Source organism: Gavialis gangeticus, unplaced genomic scaffold, assembly GCF_001723915.1.
Source record: "Gavialis gangeticus isolate Ggan-Ray unplaced genomic scaffold, GavGan_comp1, whole genome shotgun sequence".
Classification (NCBI taxonomy): domain Eukaryota; kingdom Metazoa; phylum Chordata; order Crocodylia; family Gavialidae; genus Gavialis; species Gavialis gangeticus.
The window spans coordinates 12897525-12917752 of record NW_017729003.1 but is presented as its reverse complement, the minus strand read 5'-3'; the positions used below and the strand labels follow the sequence as shown (position 1 = coordinate 12917752).

The window sequence follows — 20228 nt, the reverse complement described above, 5'->3', positions numbered from 1 at the left end:
GTCCACCCTCCCCCCTCCTCCGGCTGCCCCTCCCCCACCTCATACTTACCAGCACAGAGTCCAGGTCCAGCTCCCTGCTGCAGTAGGCGGGGACTACCCAAATTGCCGAAGCTCTCCAAATCTTTTCCAAGTCAATTCAGAGAGCTTGAAATCAATTTGTACCTTTTAATTGGTCCCCTGATTCATTCAGATTTGGAGATTCAGCCACAGAATCGGGCTGAATCTCCTCCGAATCAAATCAGCACCCAAAGCTTCGCACAGCCATAATAGCCTCCAAATATTTGCTACTAATCAGTGAATTGCTAACAATAGTCAAAATGCAGATGAGATGACAAATGCCATATGATCATGACTAAAATGGCATAAAGGTTGATATCAGTCATTTACCCTTTCATGTTAGGACTGACTAAATTCTCTGTAACCTGTAATAAATATTAATTGTAGACCTAATTAATAGCTGCAGCTTTTTCATTTATTTTCACTTTTTAAGTCTTCAGCTTTGTAAAGCACATGGAAACTAATTCTCTGAAATGACCACTTCTTATATCTATTTCTGAACTGTAATTGGTTTGAAAAATCCTGGAAGAAATTTAAACGTATTGTAGTATTTCTAATCATGCTTTTTATTGTAAGATCTCACTTACTATATAAAGTTATGAGATATAAAGCCTGAGATCAGTTCTATAACCTAAGTAACATTATTTCTATTGTACATATGGAGAAACTGAAACACAGGATGGTGAAGCTACTTGTCTAGGCTACATAATGAGTTAGTTGCATTGTCATGGGTAGAAGCTGGGGTTGGATCAGTGCTTTATACAATCCTCAGCAGGAATTTGATTCCCACTAGCATCCCAACTGTTTTGGTTCCTTTGTATAAATGATGGCCAGAAAGCAATTGGATTATTCCCTCCACTAATTTTATAAGTCCCTTAAGATGCAAATTTTTTCTCTTCCTGCAATTTTTTAATTATTTCTGCACCAAGGAACTGAAGTGAAGTTGGGTGGAGGGGGAGAGGAAAGGGGGATATCACTAGCAATAAACACTGCATCATCCTGCAAATTGCTGGCCCTGACTTAAATTAGCAGGTTTTTGGTACTACTGGGGAAATTCTCCCTGAAGTCTCTTGCAAGACTCATCTTGCATTTTGATTAGAATTTATCCATAGGCTGCACACATCTTAGATACTAGGTTCTCATGTTTTCATCCTTCTTAGGACTATGAGAGGCAGACTCTCCAGTCCACAAGTGAAAAGTGGATCAAAGTCAGCAACAACAAAAAACTCACATGCCACATAACATTCAAGAACTCAGCTAGCAAGCATCTATCTTGAATAGTCCCACAACAGTTTATTTTAAATGTAAGATTTAATAATAAGTTCATTCCACTGGTATCTCTTAACAGCAGGATCAAATTTAAGTTCACCTCTTCATGGGTAACTGGCATTTAAAAACATTAGCAAAATGTAAACCTTTTACATTACCCTTCACATGTATGCACTCTCTCTGTATATTTAAATTAGCATAAGTGAAAACAGGCAGTTTAGGATTGATAAATAAACACTAGCTGTTAGTGTGAACCAAGATAATACATGTATCATTAAAAAAAAAATTATGGAGTTTAGTTTAGTTTAAAGAAATAAGATTCCTTATTCTGATATTTTGTTTGAAGTCAAGGTCCTTTGCTTTCATTGCAGGTAAGGCCTTGGAAAAGGCTGGAGGAAAAGAGTTCTTAGAAACAGTAAAAGAGCTCCGCAAATCACAGGGACCTTTGGAAGTTGCTGAAGGTATATAGAGTTGCATTTAAAAATGTTTGCACAAGGAAATATGTTTTTCTTCTGGTTGATGCTTAGTCTAGTTTCAAAAATCCCCAGAATAAGTAGCCTAGTTTTAAGTCCCATGTGATGGGGCATCCACTAGTATCATTAGGTTTTTAGACAATTTTGTCATCTGACTCTCACATTCAGTTGTAAATACATGCTGCTTTCCCCCCCATTAAACATCACCGAAAATATCAATAGAAAACAAACAGGTTAGTGTAGAAATGTGCCACCCTGCCCTGCCTTTTGCCTAACTCCACACTAAAAGGATTGGAAATGTTTTCTGTGGGCGACAGCTTTTATAGGACCAACTGCATGGTTGCATTCAGTTACCTGTGCTCCTCAACCATGTGCTGCTGCAGTAAAAGTGCCCTGTGCACCTGCTGCTCAGCACATGGGGGAAGGCTATAGCACATACACACACTCTCTCTTCCTGCATTAGAGTTCACTGATCAGCCTAAAGGTGGATCATGCTTCAACTCTCCCTGGTTTGACCCTGCACAGCATTTCCCAGAAACAGATCAGGAGAAGGTAGAACTGTTCTGGGTGCCTGTTTCCAGAAAGAGCATTGTGGGGTGTCGGTAGACCAGGAAGAGCTGCAGCCCAAGTGAGCTGTCCTGCCTGCTTCAGGCTGATTGGAGAATTCCAATACAGGAGGAGCCCATGTGCTACAGCCCTGCACATGGGGCAGTTCTACTTGGCTGCTATTGCAGCAGTGGCACTTGCATCACAACACTCCGGAGGCAGGTCTCATAGCACCCAAGTTGAGAACTATTGGCCTCAACATTCCCATTCCTTTATTTGTGACTCTTATGATCTTTGTGCCTGAATTACCCAGCTGTACAATGAAGATACCACTTCTACCTAATCCCCCATGGGTGCAGTGAAGATAAATTAATTAACATTTTTAAAACACCCAGATACAATAGCAAGATCAAGTAGAAATGCCATCAAGAAATTAATAAGTTTGTATTCAGTACAGGGCTGACATGGGACCACACATTGAAGAAGATGAAAAGAAATATTGAATAACTGCCTATTCATCAGATGAGGGAGGTGTCCTGGGGAAAAAAATTCTGTGTGATCATGTAATTAATGAGTGCATCACAAAAGAGCCAAGTTCAGGTTGCAAAGCAATGCTTAATTCTGGCAGGTTTAATGTAATTAGTGCAGTGAGTGGGGTAACTCTGGGATGGAACATCCTATGTAAATGTAAAATGAGCTTATGACAAATCAGGCATTGTCTTTTCTTCTTTATGCATTAGCTGCTCTCACCCAGTCCAGTGGGCTTGCAGCAAAGTTTGTCATCCATTGTCACATCCCCCAGTGGGGTTCAGACAAGTGTGAAGAACAGTTGGAGGAGACAGTAAAGAACTGCTTAACAGCTGCTGAAGACAAGAAGTTGAAGTCAGTGGCTTTCCCCCCATTTCCCAGTGGCAGGTATGAACACCAAAAAGAGGCTCATGTTATTACAGAAGGACTATTTTAAAAGACATCTGACAGGAAAGGGGATTATCAGAGGCAAGATCCTGCTCCCATTAGTATAAGTGGCAAAACTCCAGTTGGTTTCAATAGTGTAGATTTCAGTGCATTGTGCTTTTTCTTATTAAAAGTGTTAAGTATAATTTCTGCATGAAAGACTATAATCGATTATGTAGAAAGTAATCTAATTTAAAAGATACTCCTGTTTGGTACACCATACATCAAGTCTACCAACTACATTTTGTATTGGTGGTGAGTAATTTCCAGTTACTTAATTCTCACTGCATTAGCTCACACAACCACCTAGTGTCAGTGGTGTCCCTCACTATAAAACTCTATTAGTTCCAGTGAAGTTGTACCAGTAGAGTTCAAGATAAGCAATAATGAACCAAGTAGCCAAGTGGTTTGAGAATTCTGTCACCTCAGCAATTTGAGAGAGCCAGGGAAATCTGGGTTTGTTTGCAAAAAAGTCAGGGGTGGCCAACCTGTGGTGCATGTGCCACTGACAACCTCTGTGTGGCACATGGCAGATCAAAGAGGGCAGCACAGCAGCAGACAGGGAAAAAGCAAAGAGCAGAACAGCAGATGGGTCAGGGAGAGGGAACACAAGGAAGGAAGCAGAACAGCAGAGGAATGGGATTGAAGTGGCAAAGTGAGAAGAGCGCAGAGCTGATTTGTGATACACTTGTCAAAAAGGTTGGCCCCCACTGGCATAGGTAATACCAAGAAGCTACATTATATCACATTGCTTAAAATGTTTTCTTTAAGAACAAAGCAACTTTTTAAAGACCATGATTCTGCTCTGAAAAGCAAATGTCCCACAACTGTTTGTTTTCATAACAGGTTTGTTTTTCAAGAACTTGTAGATCAAATGTTCTTGGGTTTACAGTGAAAGAAGACATTTTTTGGGGTCAGAGGTTTTGGTTATTTTTTTTTTTTTGGCTGCCAATCCATTGTTAATAAGGTAATGCAAGCTAAATTAAGCCTACACTTACACAGCTTTGTTGGCTGCAAATTATGCCTTCTGTTGTATCTGCACAACCTTTTATCTTTTGAGTTTTATACAGCTTTAAAATAGTGGAATGTTATAAACAATGTTGCTGGTTGTGTGCAAGGAATAGAAATACAATATAATTGTAATGTGTGTGTGTGTTGTTTCATCAGTGTATAGTTCCCTACTTTAAGAGCATTTTAGTCATAGTCAAGTCTGATAGATCAACTATTAAATTTTGATTTTTAAAAATAGATTTGAATTATAGCTTTCAGAATAGGAAAGTTTCCCCTATAACCCCTAGTTCCTTCCTAGAATGTTGTTATATACATTTCACTGTTGTTGCTCACATATCCCAATTGTCTTTGCTTGCTTGATGCTTACTGAGATTTCAGCACCCTGAAGTTGGAGCTGGACTATTGAGAGGCATTATGACACCAAGGACTTCAGTGCTGGATTATGCAGCAAGCTTCTCAGCACTAATTTCTTCTATGCTACTTTTCGCAGCACCAGTATCCATATTGGGCATCAGTGCCATCAGCCTTGATAGATTTTATTTCTGGACCGAAATTCATACCACTCCCTCAGTATCAGGAAAACATACAACATGGGAGGACCACCTGCTGTTAGAGGAACTGATATCTTCATAGCTTTCCATTGGGGTGAACACCTACTCCGTAATAAAGGAGCTCACACTTCCATTGGCATTAAAAACATCCTACTCCCAGGATTGATTACCTTGCTACCTGCTTTGAAATTTAATATTCCATCTTGACAGCCCATTCCTTAACTATGGAGCTCTCATACTCATCTCCTGGAGTACAGTGGTCTAAAGTTGCAGCAGGGGAAGTTTAAGTTAGACATTAAAAAAAACTCTTTCACTAGGAGGGTAGTAAAACACTGGAACAAGTTGCCCAGAGAGGTGGTGGATTCTTGATCCTTGGAGGTTTTTAAGACCCAGCTAGACAAAGCCTTTTCTGGGATGATCTAGTTAGGGATGGTCCTACTTTGGCCAAGGGATTGGACTAGATGACCTCCTGAGGTCCCTTCCAACCCTAATTTTATATGATTCAGTGATTCTATGAAATGCAGTAGAGAAATCCTGTACTTATTTCCCAAAGGTTCCTTCTTATGTGTTCTGAGAGTCAGAAAGAGAGAATTCTTTTTCCACAAAATTCTCAGATTATAAGGGTAAGCAAATGATCCAAAACCCTTCTGCATAGCCGCCTCATTCTTATCTTTACAATATTCCATCATTACTATATTAGAATTCTTTACTGTGCATGCGTTAATCATCTGCACAACCCCTATTCCAAGGCAAAAATCTATGGTGTCAGACAAGAAAATACAATTGAGAGCCAAAGTAGGAAATTTCCTTTTTGCAAAGGAAAAACATCGAAGACTGAGAACTGAAAAATTATCAGCAGCAGTACTGTCTTTATTCCATCTCCCCTAATATTATGAGAACTTCTAAAGAACTGCTCAGGCACATAGCCAAGTCTCTCCCACATTCCACCAGAAAAAGGCTGCAGGAAACTCCATGTAGACTGCTAGATATTTTTTCCTATGCCTTGATGCTGAACCTGTGGAAATCCTCATCAATAAGACTACTGGGTCCTGACAGACTTCTTTGATAATCATCTGGAGACAGGGTATTGAATGCCATCTGCTAGGGGTAAAAAAAAAAGCTTTACATGAATCCAGTATCTGGCTTATTGGTGGCTGCAGCAACTGATGAACAAAAACCTGGGGCATTAAGTGAAACAGAGCCCAAATGTATTCATTTATTAGATTAGAAATATTACTTCTCCTCCTACAGTTCAGAATTCCTAACTGTCAAGCATTGTTGGCCCCTTAGAATGTTTGAAAGCTTTATAGATTTATTAGTAAATACCTCAAATAAGCAGGGATGAGTTTAAATCTTTAATAACAACAGGATGTTATCTAAAATGTCCATACAGGCAGCTGTAGACACTGCTTCATAAGCCAGGGCCATGAGGCAGAGGTATACGTGGCTCTAAAGTTAGGTATTTTACGGGAAACACAAACTACTTTTCCTCACTGGAGGTGTTCTTATGTGGAATAATATTTTGGGGGCCTCACATTAACCTTAAATATAAGCATTATAGCACTATAAGCATTATTATAACCTTAACTATTAACCACATTAACTATAAGCAGAGTTAAAAATGAACAGGTTAACTAAGCACATTGTGGAAAACCAAAGGTGTTTAAGAACAAGTTAGACAAATCTGACAAGGATGGCCTACATATCATGCCTCAGACCAGGGGAATGGACAGAATGACATTTTAAAGTGGCTAACAGTTCTACATTTCTGTGATTTCTCCCCAGTCACTGAACCTGGTAACAGTAGATTGCTGGTCCCTAGAGATGGTTTCAGTAGCTTATTTCATACAGTTCTTTTGTAAAATGAGCCCTCACCATCTACCCCAGCCCTTTTTAGGGATCCTTCTCAGGACACAATATTACAACAGTAGGTAGCCTTCAAAAGAAAAAGGATCTAGTCCAGTACAAATGGAATAGAAACTTTTCCTTTACTTCCTTCTACTGAAGGACAAGGTGGCAGCAGGGAGAAAGGGAAATGACATGCAATTCTAGATTTCAGGGGATTCACTACCTTCATCTGGTGCTTCATATTCAGATTGGTGTCCTTAGCCTCTATAGCAGATATAATTCCATATCTAGATCTGCAAGGATTGATTTGCAGCTCATAACCTATAGAATATCTGCTTCTATATATCCGGTGTGCAGGAAGTACTTAAGATTCCAAATGGGACAGACCCACCTTCAAAACAAGGTTTTACACTTTGATCTGTCCAGACCAGCAGGGATATTCAGCAGAATCCTAGCAATTGTGATTGCTAACCTGAAGAGGAGACAAGGGCATAATCTATCCATGTCCAGACAACCAGCTCACCCAGGAAAATTCACTACAACAGGAAGAAAATTATATCCATCAGATTATTCAGCTATTTGTTGCCTTTTTTCTAACAACAAACAATAAAAAGTTCTTGTGAACACTGACACAGTAAATAGAATACAAATGATTTGACACAAAAGCCCAAGCCTCGCTGTCCCAATACACATTTGAAAACTTTTCCAGCCATATAACTCAACTTCAAACAATACTATAGGCAAGAACTTGTCAAAATGTTCTCAGATATATGGCCTGTAGTATGTCACATTACACCTATACCAAGTACTGGGTTGGCCAAAATCTGTGTGTGTAGTAATAAGAAAGCAGCATGCCTCTGGTTTCTTTTGCTAAAGACCCTAACAAGATATGCAGCAGAATGTCCCTCCCAACAAAAACTTTACTGACATGTATATCCATTCTGGGAAGAGACAGCTATGTGGACCGCTATCAACCCATAAGGCACACAAAGTTTGCAAGGCTTGGATGAGGTTTGTATCGCTGATTCAGGGATTGACTATTCAAAATTATGATCAACAAGAATCATATTTTATATAAAAAACACGAGGTACTATCAAATGCAAGTAAAAAGCTACTTACCTTCACAGTAACAAGTTCATGATGTGTTGTCCAGCAAGAGTCTTATGATAGTGGGATTCTGCAGAAAGATGCAAGCAGAAATTAGACCCACGCTTCCATTTACGACCTCAGTATAGGGGCCTGAGGACATTCAAAATGCATTTGCTGTCCTGCTGAACGCTGCTCACCAAGAAGGTGCTTAGGTGCATGGGGCATATGCACACCAAGAGTAGACAGAACTTTGTGAAGAACTCCAGGTAGTATAGAGATAAGTACATTTTGCTTTTTAAATTTAAAAAAACATGTAGCCTTTGAAACCAGCAAAAGCAACCAACTTTGGATTACATTCCTCAAGTTTCAGAATCTATTCCTTTTATGTTCAAAAGATAATTCGTTTCATTTTGGGCTTTTTATTTTTAAAGGAAAATGGTTTTACAGCTAGAAAATGTGTTTCCACTCCCTCTGGATCAGGGCATTTGGGGATGAAGGGGAGGGACTGGGAACATGCCGCTGTTACTTGAATTTTAGAACACTGCTACACACACTTCAAAACATGGGCCACTGATAGAAGGATTCAGTGCTGAAGATGAGCACTTAAAAGTTGTATGGTTCTAATAGAAATTAAAAAGAAATGTAAATGTTTTTCAGCCTTGTTATAGAAATGGCTGTTAGCAACCAGCCTAAAATAGCAATGTTAATTCACTGACACTATGATGTCAGAGTTTTACTTCTTGACTTGCATATTTTAAATTTGCAACCAATCGTTCATCTAATAGACGTGTAAAAGTAGACCTACATTTTATTGTTTTTAGTGTTGTGTATTTAAGGCTTCCCATGCATCCATGGCAGAGACTAACTTCAATTTTCTTTTTTTTCCCCTGCTGCATAGAAATTGCTTCCCAAAACAGACTGCAGCCCAGGTGACTCTCAAAGCCATTTCCGCCCATTTTGATGACACCAGCTCTTCCTCCTTGAAGAACATTTACTTTCTGCTCTTTGACAGTGAGAGCATCGGCATCTATGTGCAAGAAATGGCCAAGCTAGACACCAAGTAGCAATGGCAGCCAAATTAAACTTTATTTTTCAACATAAATTTGAGTAGCATTAAAAGCATTAGAGGTTTTATTTTTAAAATGTGCTGAGGAGGGGGAAATGATAGTAGTGTGATGTTTTGTGACTTGATGGAGAGCTTTTGCTATGGATGAGAGGGTTTAGTCCATGATTACTTCATGCTGTTGGCACCCTCTACCATTTCATATCACCTAGAAGAAATCTTAATTATTTTACCAGCTGTCTTCAGGAATTTGTTTAACGTGTCTCCTTGTTCTTTTAGCTTAGGACTTCTAAAAGTAACCTCATTTTAGATTTGTAGCAATGAATTTTACACACACATACCTTGTTTAAAGAAAGCTCTTAATTTTGTATTCCCTTTTCTGTTCTTGAGGGTGGATGGCAAAAATGTTCATTTTTTGTCTACATTCCATGGTGGAGAGAGAATTTCAAAGACAACGCATGATGAGCTTCTATTTTGTTTTAGTTCATAATCTCTGTAATTACTGAGGATATTTCATCTTGGATTTTTTGTTTGTTTTATAAGAAAAAACAAAAAAGAAAAAGTGCCAAGTGTATTTATTATAAACTTTCTATGAAGTTAAGACACATTTCATCCTCTTCCTACATACACACACACACGCACACACTCAATAGTATCTCCAGGGGGTAAGAGTTTCTGACGCATGTGTATCAGGCACAAATAGTGTGGGTGGTATTGGGCAAAAATGGATGGCTTTTGGAGCCATTTTTCCACTGTTCAAATTTAAAAAAAAAAAAAAAATCAGTATCAACTTAATTCCTTTATCTATTTTAGCATGTGAATTAAATAGAAAAAAGTTTCATGAAAAGTTACTGTCTGTGCAGATTATCTGAACACTAAACGCCTTTAAAAAAAATGACATTCTTAATAGATGCCCTTTAGTACAGTATCAATTCATCACCAATGCCAGTGCAGTTCATGTATTTTTTTTAAATGATGCACATTTTAACGCTTTCCAACTATTAATCAGTTGCTGCATTTCCTTGCCTCTTCAAGACTGTCCCTTTTGATTAATAGGGCATAGTTTGCCCCATAGTCTTCCAGCTCTTAGAGATGAAAAGATCCCGGCTCTTGGCAATAGTCACCAAAAGACGTCCCACGTAGCATCCATTAATCTGGCCTACCCCATCATTCCTGCCCATTGACAACAGGAAGCTTAATGATCCTAGATAGGAGACAAAAAAAAGCCATTTAACTGAAAGGAAGAACAGTGATTTCACCAAGAGTGAAACTGGTTATAGCAAATCCATTCTCATTCTGTAGGTCTGAAGATAAGCATCCAGCGCAGATCCAGGGGGGCGCAGCAGTGTGGTTGCACTCTCCCCTTCTGCCGATGCCTCTGGCTGACCCAGGCACAGGGGAAACTTGTCATAAGCAGCATCTTAGGTTTAGCAGAGGGCAGCTGGCAGGTTTCCTTCCCATACCTGCTCTCTGCCGTTTCCTACAGCCCAGAGGTGGGCAATTACGTTGGGCGCAGGGCCACTTAGTGAGTTTCGGCAAGTCATCGAGGGTCACGTGGCTAGCCCCACCCCTTGACAAATGTGCCGCCCCATGGCTGCCATCTTGGGACCAGAAGTCCCACCCCTAGCCCCTGACTCTTGCCACCAGAAGTTCCTCCCCTTGTCCCCTGGAAGTACTCCTTTCAGCAAGGTGGTTTGCCGTCTTGGAACCAGAAAAGTACCAAATTCCTGCAAGCCTGGCCCCGGTGCACCAGCATGGGCCCTGTACTCCCGCACACTGCCATTTCCACCCCCATTTGCCGCTGCTGTCTTTCTCTTGCCACTTCCTGCTCCCCCCCTCCAGCTCATGGCTCCAGCACCACCTCCCAGCGGCTCCTGCAATCCCGGTGATGCAGCCAGGAACTGGGTGGTGCCAGAGCCGCCGGCGAGGACGAAAGGGCAGCGAGCAGGAGCGCGGAGCGCAGCAACAGCTGGGTGGGAGTACGCGGCCCGCGCCAGCAGTGGGGCCCAGAGCGGGGCAGCAGGAGCGCGGGGTCTGGGCCAGCAGAGATCTACAGAGCCGGGCTGGCTCCTCCTCTCCCTGCTTGAGCAGCACAGCGCGGCTCCATATAGGCCCTGCTGGGCCGAACCCCATTTTCCTGGGCAAAAACTGCTCGGCGCGAAGGAAAGTACCTGCCTCCCCTCGCCGCCACCAGGCAGTCTTAGCAGCATCCTCCCAGAGCGTGTGCCGCGCTACCTGCGGCCGGCTCCTTCACCGCTGCATCTCTGCTGCCCAGCACAGCAGCAGTGACTGTGTTCATGAAGCAGCCGCCCTGCAGCCTCGCGTGGTGCCGGCTATGAGTGGCCACAGCAAAAACTGCCTGGTGGACGCGGAGGAGCCCAGACTGGCGTGGGGCCCGGGCTCGGGCTCAGGTTCAGCAGCAGCAGCGTGGGACAAACTGCTGCTCAGCGCGGGGGAAAAGCAACCCCTCCCTCTTCCCTTCCCACTGCCGGCGCTCCCTGCCTGTGCCTGGTCTGAGGCCAGGTGCGGTGGTGATATGGCAGAGACACGGGACAGCCCCACATGGCGTCCAGGCAGCTGTACCAGGAAGCGCCGGCTATGGAGAGGGGCTGCTTCCCCCCGCACTGAGCAGCAGTTTATCCCGTACCACTGCTGCTCAGGCTGGAGGGGCAAGCGCAGGGTGCGTAGGGTTGGCGTTGTGTGCTTGCCCCACCTGTACTGGGGAGCTGGGCCAGGGGGAACCAGAGACAGCCAGTGGGAGCGTGGAGCCTGCGCTGATGTCCCAGGGCCACGGCTGGTGGGGCCTGAAGTGGGGTAGCAGGAGCACAGGGTCCCAGCTGGCACAGGCTCTATGCAGCCAGGCTAGCTCCCCCCACTCCCTGCTGGCACAGCCCAGCCTGCCTCCAAAGACCCCTGCCAGTCTGTGCCCTGTGCTCCTGCCACTCCGCTCTGGGCCCCACCAGCACTGGCCCCAGAACACCAGCTCCCACGCGCCTGCTCACTTCCACTCCCCACTACCCCCACCGCCACTTTCCTGCCTGGACACCAGCTCCCACACACCTGCTCACTTCCAGTCCCTGCTACCCCCACCACCACTTTCCTGCCTGCCCGCCAGCCGCTCTGCAACACATGGCTCCCAGCTGCATGGCCAGACCACAGGCCTCAGCAGGAGCCGGCCCAGCCCCAAGGACTGGGGCAATTGCCTATGGTCCTCCCCTGCCTCCCCACCCCTACTTATCTGAATTTCCCGCTTCAGCGCAGGAAGGCACAAACAGCCCCACAGTCCCAGGCCAGAAGCCACTGTTAAGCAGGGGCTTCTGGCTGTGCGAGTGGGGCCAGGAAGGCCTTGCTGTTCAGGGTCCTGCCATGGCTTTGTCTAGGTCCTACTGCCCCGGCTCCTGTCATCTTTGGCAGTCAGCCTGGGGCAAATATTAATTTTCTAAATTTTTCAGGGGCCCTGCAGGCTGGATGGAATGGCCTGGTGGGCCGATGCGGCCCACAGGCCATATTTTGCCCACCCGTTATAGCCCAACTGGCTGTGAGGAGGTACTGAAAGGAGAAGCCTACTCCACTGCTGCTGCCATTGTACCCAGCTGAAGTAGGCCCAGGGGGAGTGCCAACTCTTGCTCTGCTCCAGCAAAAGACTGCAGAGAACAGGGTGCTAGTCTCAGCAGGAAAGAGTGGCAGCAGCATGCAGGTTATTCCTTCCAGTGCCTCCTCCCAGCTAGTAGGGTGGTGAGAAGCGGTGGGGGGCAGGTAGGAAGTAGGTCCTGGAAGGAAGAACTTGTATGCTGCTGCCACTGTCTATGGCTGAGCCTGGTTTGCTGCATGGTTGCTTCCCACAAACCTTGGTTAGAGCAGGGCAGGAACAGCTCTGGGGTTCTCCCCATACCACAGGCAGTGGGAGCAGCAGTGGTGGGCACCTGCTCCCTGCTTAGTTTACTGTTGTTCTCCACAAGCCTGGAACCTCCAACCACGCTTTGCCCCAATCCTCCTATGGTCTTCAGGGTGGTGCATTGTACCCCCTCTTGAATAAATCTGGATCTCTCCATGTTAGTACCTGATGTATTTCACAGGACAATGAGACCATATCCCATGGGGAAAAAATCCTTAAAATATCCCACCACCACTGTTCTTCAGATGGTCCAGTTCTATGGCCAATACTGCCTGGACAGCCTGTCTCAAAATTTTTTCACCTATATGAGCCAGGGAAGCAAGAAGCTCATCAGCTTCAGCATTTCCTCTTCTCATCAACCTAGCCTAAGCTGCTGTTCCAGGCTCCAGGAAGTCTTAGTCACTCAACCAGCACTTCTGGCTTCAAGGTCTTCCGCTGGCTGGTTCTACAGAAGAGCAAAGGAAGCATGCACTGTAACCCAATTGCTTCTCCCTTCTGGAAGAAGGTGGAGAGCAAGAAGCATCTTCAGGCCAGCTCTAACAGAGTAAGGAAACAAGAAAACACAATATTTGAATTCTGAAGAGAATTTTGTACAGGAAAAAAAGACGGTTTGGCTAAATGGCAAACTCAACAATTACAGAATCAAACTGTCTCATTCATTCCAGTCCCTTTGCCACTGGCTCAGGCTTCTTGCAGATGGACAGCAGTTGTACTCAGGTCACCATATGATTATAAAAACAACCTAGAAAAAGGTTGTTTGTTTGGGTTTTTGGTTTGTTTTTTTTTTGGGGGGGGGGGTTAGACTGAAAGCTGAAATTCTGGAAAATAATTTTGAAACAAGGAAAAGTCTACTGCAAATGCATGGAATCACAGAAACACTGGGCCCCCATAAGGAGTTTGCACAGCTATGCCCTTTAATTCTCACAGTTTACCAAACTGTAAATAAGGTTGCCTTGATGCATCCCCTTCCCTCTCCCCTGGTCCTAGGCCAAAGTTAACTTTCTGATAAACTGAAAGGGGTGGGTGGGGCGGGCGGGCGGGGCGGATAGGTTTCCATTTATGGAAAACTGATTTTCTCCAGTGCCAAGGCTGAAAACAAGAATGGCAAGAGAAGGCATATGTACACTTTTAAATACAATGAACCTACTTCCCCCTTCCCTGCTGCATACTACTCTAAAAACTCAAGAGTAACACCACTGAACTCATGAAGTTATACCAGTGTAAGACTAGATTTGCCTCTGAAGTGTGATTGCAGATTATCAGCATAGCCACCCCAGAGTTCTTGGAATACCTGCACATGAACTGGCATCAGAAGTGAGCTGGCAGCGCGCTCTGCTTCTTGCAGTACCTCACAGCTTAATCAGCAAATGATCAGTAGGAATGTGGGTAGTAATACTAGTAAATATTCACACAAGAAGTGCCATTGATTTAAATCAGATTAATTGGCTGACGAAAGGCCTGTTGTACAATTAAGATTTTACAGGTTCAGGTCCTAAAAAAAAGCTTTCAGTTAGATAGTCTCCTGACCTTAGGCTGTAATATCGTAACGTTATTAGCAACTCACTAAGACAATGATTTATTTTACAAATAGAAACCACTACATATACTCACCAGTCTCCTGGTAATCAATCAACAATTGTGAGAAAGAAAACTAAGCACCAGTTAATCAATATTATCCTTGTTTAGCTTACTCTCTTGTTTCTGCCAAATTCAAATTTTATGTACTTTCCTTCAATCTCTAAATAGTCCCATATAAGTTTTAGATCTGCATATTCCTTCAAAATAATTCCCTCAGAAATAAAGGAAGATTCCATCAGCTAAGATTTAGGAGGAGAGTCTAGCTTTACCTGGCTGGTAGGTTTTCAGAGGTTTCTGCGTCAGACTGTTGATGATGTTGGCCACCACAATGTTGGCATGGAGCCCTGCATGGTATGCCATCTTTGGCTCCTTCACATCAGCACAGTCACCAATCGCATAGATGTTATCATAGCCTTCCACCTGAAGGTGCTTGTTAACTTTTAAAGCACCATTACTTGCCATCTTGTCCTCTGTTTTAATCAATCCAAAAACAGAAAGCCAACAAACTGCATTAGTTGAATTAGCGATTAACTGAATACTACATGACAATGACAAATGACACTCAGAAAATTCCCCAGATGCTGGTAAATCAGTTAACAGAAATTACATTGTGCACACCAGGGAAAGGTGTGGAGAGAGGAGGAAAGCAAAGCTTGATTAAACAGATTTACTCCTGCAAGACAGGCAAAAGGCAGTACTTCCGGGTCTGCCAGGGAGTGCACTGGGCCCCCCCCACCCCACAAGCCACCGGCTCAGTGACTGGTGCCTCCTGGGTGGCGGGGAGGGGGTAGCACGCCCCCAGCAGACCCAGAAGTGGACCAGAAGTACTTCTGGGTTCATTGCCAAGCACATGGAGGACCCCTCTGCACTCCTGTGGGACGCTCCATGCGCCCCAGCATCGCAGCGTTCACAAGCCATGCTGGTACCTTGAGGTACATAGAACAAACATTTAAAGCTGTGTCTATGTCCAAATCGCTGATTCTCTGAATCAGCATCCAATCTTCAGATTCAGATTTGGCCGAATCAAATCAGGGAGTGAGTGATCCGAATCAGTGAATCAAACCACTGTCCCCAGTTCAGGCTGAATCCAAATCGAATAGGGCCTGCTTCACACACACGTAGTGGGCAAGCCAGGATCATAAGGTGGCAACTGCACAGGGCCAGGGCTGTGATCTGCTCCCCTCTGCCCGCACAACCAATGCTATTGCTGAGAAGTGCAGGAGGTGGATCACAGCTCTGCCCCAGGCCCTGGACCCACGCTATCACCACCCTGCTATCCCGGCCCTGGTTCCTGCATACCTATTCCACTCCTGGACGGTGCTTCCTGTCTGCCTGCAGCTTCATCCCATCTGCTTGATTGAGTGCACCCTGCCCTGTGGGAGTCCTGGCCCAGACTCCATGGAGAAACCGGTGGCCCTCCTGTTGGCTCTGCCTGGAGCCCTGGTAGTGGGTGTGGGGCAGACTGACAACAGCAGCCAGGCAGAGTGAGCTGCCACTGAGGGGGGCTGCCATGTTGCCCCCACCGCACAGTGCACCTCGGGCAGCAGGGCTGGCCTCACATGCCACAACCCAGGGTTGCCCCCATGCTTGAGCTGGGCAGGGCTGAGGGACCCACTGCAGGCTGGACAGAATCCCTTGGTGGGCTGGATCCTGCCTGCAGGCCATATTTTGCCCACCCTGGGTCGAAAGCACCATTACTAATACATGTGTAGTACAAACAAGTCTATATGCCAAAGAGTTCTTGAAGGGTATTGAGCTTTATGCACTTATTTGCTACAGAATCGTATGTCTAATGATTGCCTTGGATGGCAGGTGTAATTAATTTGATAGAATGAGTGCAGTCATTAGAGAATATTTGTCCTCAGCCTGCCAACTACATGGTTTAGCATATCTGACATTCTCTATAGTTAACCACTGCAGAATTGAAACAGCAACTGTGGTGGGTCAGGATGGTAAGAACTGGAGTGAATCCTGGACTTACAGAATCATAGAAAATGAGGGTTGGAAGGGACCTCAGGAGGTCATCTAGTCCAACCTCCTGCTCAAAGCAGGACCAGCACCAGCTAGATCACCCCAACCTAGGCTTTGTCTAGCCAGGTCTTAAAAACCTGCAAGGATGGAGAGTCCACAATTTCTCTGACTAACCTGTTCCAGTGTTTTACTACCCTCCTCATGAGAAAGTTTTTCCTAATATCTAACCTAAACTTCCTTTGCTGTAACTTGAGACCATTGCTCCTCATTCCGTCATCTGCCACCACTGAGAACAGTCCAGTTCCATCCTCTTTGGAACACCCCCCTTCAGGTAGTTGAAGACCGCTATTAAATCCTTTTTCAGTCTTCTTTTCTCCATACTAAATAAGCCCTGTTCCCTCAGCCTCTCCTCAGAAGTCATGTTCCTGAGCCCTCTACCCATTTTCTTTACCCTCCTCTGGACTCTTTCCAATTTGTCTACATCTTTTCTGTAGTGGGGGGCCCAAAACTGGACAGAGTACTCCAGATTGCTTTACTGGAAATTGCTTTACCACGGAAATTTTGTCATGGTCTTCAGTGGGGCTAAGATTTAACCCCAGAACTACAAATGTTAGAGTGCGCTGGGAGTTCAGCTAATAGCAGGAAAAGGTAAAGAGAAAAATCTAAACAAGTGGGAGAGGGCATAAATATATGCCCTCTCCCACAGACTCCCCCCAAACAAGATGTAAAAAGCAAGTGTAAACTTTGACCAGAGATTAGACACCATTAACAATACCAAATTAATTGTCAACAGTTTGCAAAATATCCTTAACATAGCATTGCATGCCAACCCACTACCAACTCAAATTTGAAGCATTTTCTTACAAGGATTGAAGAAAGTGGTCTGTTACACCCTATAAAGTAGTTTTCACTTACTGAATGCAGTGTTATATGCTGATGAATTGATCTTTATCCCAGTGCAGAGAATCACCAGGTCAGCAGCAATCTCTGTGCCCTTATCTGTCTTTACTACCATATCCTCCTGGAACTGATTTAATGTCAGCATCTGCAGGTTGCTGACACTTTCACCTGTTGTAAAAAGCAGAACGGAGGTCTTTGTGATCATCATTAGTAGATTAAAGCACTACCCTCTAGGCAGCATATGCCACATCCTTAGGTACCAAAGCCTAGCATGTCATTCCCATTTCTTTTTAAAATGGCATCAAATGCTTTTATAAGGAACATTTGGAATACTGATAAAGACAGAAAATCTATTTCACACACAGAATATTAATATATCCCCTACACCAGTGATTCTCAGCCACTTTAGACTTGAGTCACCCCTGGATAGACTTCAAGCACTCCTGGATTCACTTATGTTACTCCTCAGAAAATGCCAACTCTTAGTTTTTACTCTCTGACTACTGAAAAATAATAGAGCAGTTTTTCTGTTGCAAAGACCCTGGAAAGACCACAATTATGAATTTCTGTTTGAAATCTCTGTGTATTTTGTGAAACATTTGCAAACCTAACAGTGCTAACATTGTATGGCACCTATGAAAGGATCTCAAGGCACCCTAGGGTGCCATTGCACCCTGGCTGAGAATCACTGCCCTTAACCTTTGTTTCAGACACAAAGAACCACATACTGTTTCTGCCAGAAAACTGGAGTACATCATAATCTTTGTTCTGAATTTCTACTATTCATTTTTATATTCTGTAAGGCACCTTCACTTCCAAGGGGCATCTTTCATCTCTGCAGCTAGGCCACGAGTCTTTCCATTATCAGAAAGGCTTGCTCCCATAATGGTCTAAACTAGAGGCACACCGATACATTGGTCCAATATTGGATCAGCACCAATATAAAGAAAATTGTCTATATCGAAAACTCGGCCTGATGTGACTGATAACTTTGCTGATAAATGGCCTGTGCATGCACACAGCCACAGCGCAGCACATAGGCAGTGAGGAGCATGGCCCAGCAGCTGGCAAGTCTGGTGTGGTCGGAGGGAAGGGACAGATCAGTGCCAGAGGGCGAGGGGGGCACACAGAACAGAGCCGTAGCTTGTCCAGGGGGTGCAGGGAAGTGGGGAGGGGGCTCCCACTGCTGCACACCACTCGTCTGGTGGCTTGTCCACCTGCTCCTGCCACTTATCCAGGAGGGCACGTGCCCCTGGATCTGTACGGGGCAGGGTCATGGTGAATTTTTGGATGGCTGCAGCCCCTCCGCCCCCTCCCAGCGCTGCCACTGCCCACCCTGAGAGCAGCCCAGCCAAGCCCCGACCCTGGCCAGCCCTGCACAGATCCGGATCCCCGCCCTGTGCCCTCCCAGGGTGCGGAGTGGTGGGAACCACACACCCCCTCCCCAGACAAGCTGCGGCTCCGCCCCACACACCATCTTGCCATAGCTGGGCAGCACCTGCCCCAGCCCCTGTCCCAGCCCTACTCACTCCCTCACCACAGGGAACTGCCACCCCACATCCCTTCCCACCACAACAGACTTACCAGCTGCACTCAGCTGTATCAGAAATTGAATTGGTATTGGCCGATATGCTTTCTTAAAAATCAGTATCGGCCCCAAAAATCTCTATTGGTACACCCCTAGTCTGAACAGCTGGTATGTGGTGTTGGGTGCCATTCTTCCCCTGAAGTCAGCACTGTTGTACACCAAGCAGTTTACATTGCTAGATGCTGAAATATGGATTTTGACCCTTGCATTAAAAAAAAAAAAAAAGGGCAATGTTGTTATATGTATAACTGACAGTATTGCCTATAGTTAATATTGCCCTACACCTTACATTAGAAGCAACTCAAAATAAAGAGTAATATAAAACTGCCAAATTTTAACCATTTAGGATTGAAATTTTTATGCCAGCTGCTTGTCTCAAGCCAGCATTTTCAATTTTCACTAATATGATTCAGCTATTTCAGAGAATGAGATTGCATAAAATAATTACATGGTTTTGCCCATAAAATTTGTCCAATTTTACTGACTGGCTCTGTAATTTCCATGCTTTCGAACATGGAGGGAGGCTTACCAATGATGAAAGTTAGGAATAGGCCCCAAAGAGAACTACATAAGATTGACCCATACCTGTAGGGGGCAGATTAGAAAAGCAAAGGTGGTGACTGAGTTTATGTTAGCAAACAAAAAACAAACAAAACAAAAAAATCAAGGACAATAAGAAGTCCTTCTATAGGTATGTAGGCAACAGAAGGAAAACTAGTGGAAACATGGGACCACTGTCCAATGCATCTAGACATCTGATCACTAACACCAAGGAGAAAACTGAATTCCTGAATGAGTACTTTGCATCTGTATCCCACCAGTCTGAGTAATAGCCTGCCAAATGCAAATATGACACAGAATAGTCACAGTAGGGATGATCACCTACCAACAGTCAATGTAGAGTTCACATGCAGCTGATGAACTCAGACTAGTGGAGCAAGTGCAACAGCACATGGAAGCGGGGTTTGCAGCCTCCCCACCAGAGCTGTCCCTAGGGGTGTCTGGAGCCTGGGGAATATTAGTCCATGTGGGGCTGGGGGGAGAAGGGAAATCTGACAGCTATGAGTATAAATGAGAAGCTAGGAATTTTAGAAAAATTGATCAGAGACGCAGAAGGACCCAAGGAGAAATCAAAGGACAATGTGAAGGAGACTTTTAAGTGCATTATGAGCAAAGGAAACCCTAATAATGGCATCAGCCCATTACTAAGTTGAAGTGGTCAGAGTCAATAATAACGTAGCTATAAAGGCAAAACTGACTATTTCCCTTCTAAGTTCAGGGATAAAGCCAAGTATGTGGATATAATATGTGATGACGATTAAATATTTTCTATACCAAAAGCAACTCAGGGGGATGTAAAGTAGCGGCTGCAAACACCAACTTTTTTTAAATGAGCAAGTCCAGACAATCTGAATCCAAGAGTTTGTAAAGAAC

General features: G+C 44.4%; 2 protein-coding genes across 6 annotated transcripts in view; one reads left to right on the top strand and one right to left on the bottom strand.

Annotated features, from left to right (window-relative positions):
- The window catches only part of LOC109290985 (core histone macro-H2A.2), a 40441-nt gene extending 30816 nt beyond the window's left edge, over positions 1-9625 (top strand). For 2 of the 3 annotated variants that reach the window (XM_019507836.1, XM_019507834.1), the window contains 3 exons: positions 1698-1787; positions 3086-3260; positions 8698-9625. In XM_019507836.1, coding sequence (XP_019363381.1) covers positions 1698-1787; positions 3086-3260; positions 8698-8863 — 431 coding nt within the window. In that variant the 3' untranslated portion in view covers positions 8864-9625. Of the gene's footprint in view, positions 1-1697; positions 1788-3085; positions 3261-4688; positions 5165-8697 lie in introns of those variants that run through there. The other variant, XM_019507835.1, reaches the window with a different exon arrangement.
- AIFM2 (apoptosis inducing factor, mitochondria associated 2) overlaps positions 9421-20228 on the bottom strand; it is a 53210-nt gene continuing 42402 nt past the window's right edge. For 2 of the 3 annotated variants that reach the window (XM_019507830.1, XM_019507831.1), the window contains 3 exons: positions 17222-17374; positions 14605-14805; positions 9421-10066 (listed from right to left, as the gene is read on the bottom strand). In XM_019507830.1, coding sequence (XP_019363375.1) covers positions 9912-10066; positions 14605-14805; positions 17222-17374 — 509 coding nt within the window. In that variant the 3' untranslated portion in view covers positions 9421-9911. The remainder of the gene's footprint in view (positions 10067-14604; positions 14806-17221; positions 17375-20228) is intronic. The other variant, XM_019507832.1, reaches the window with a different exon arrangement.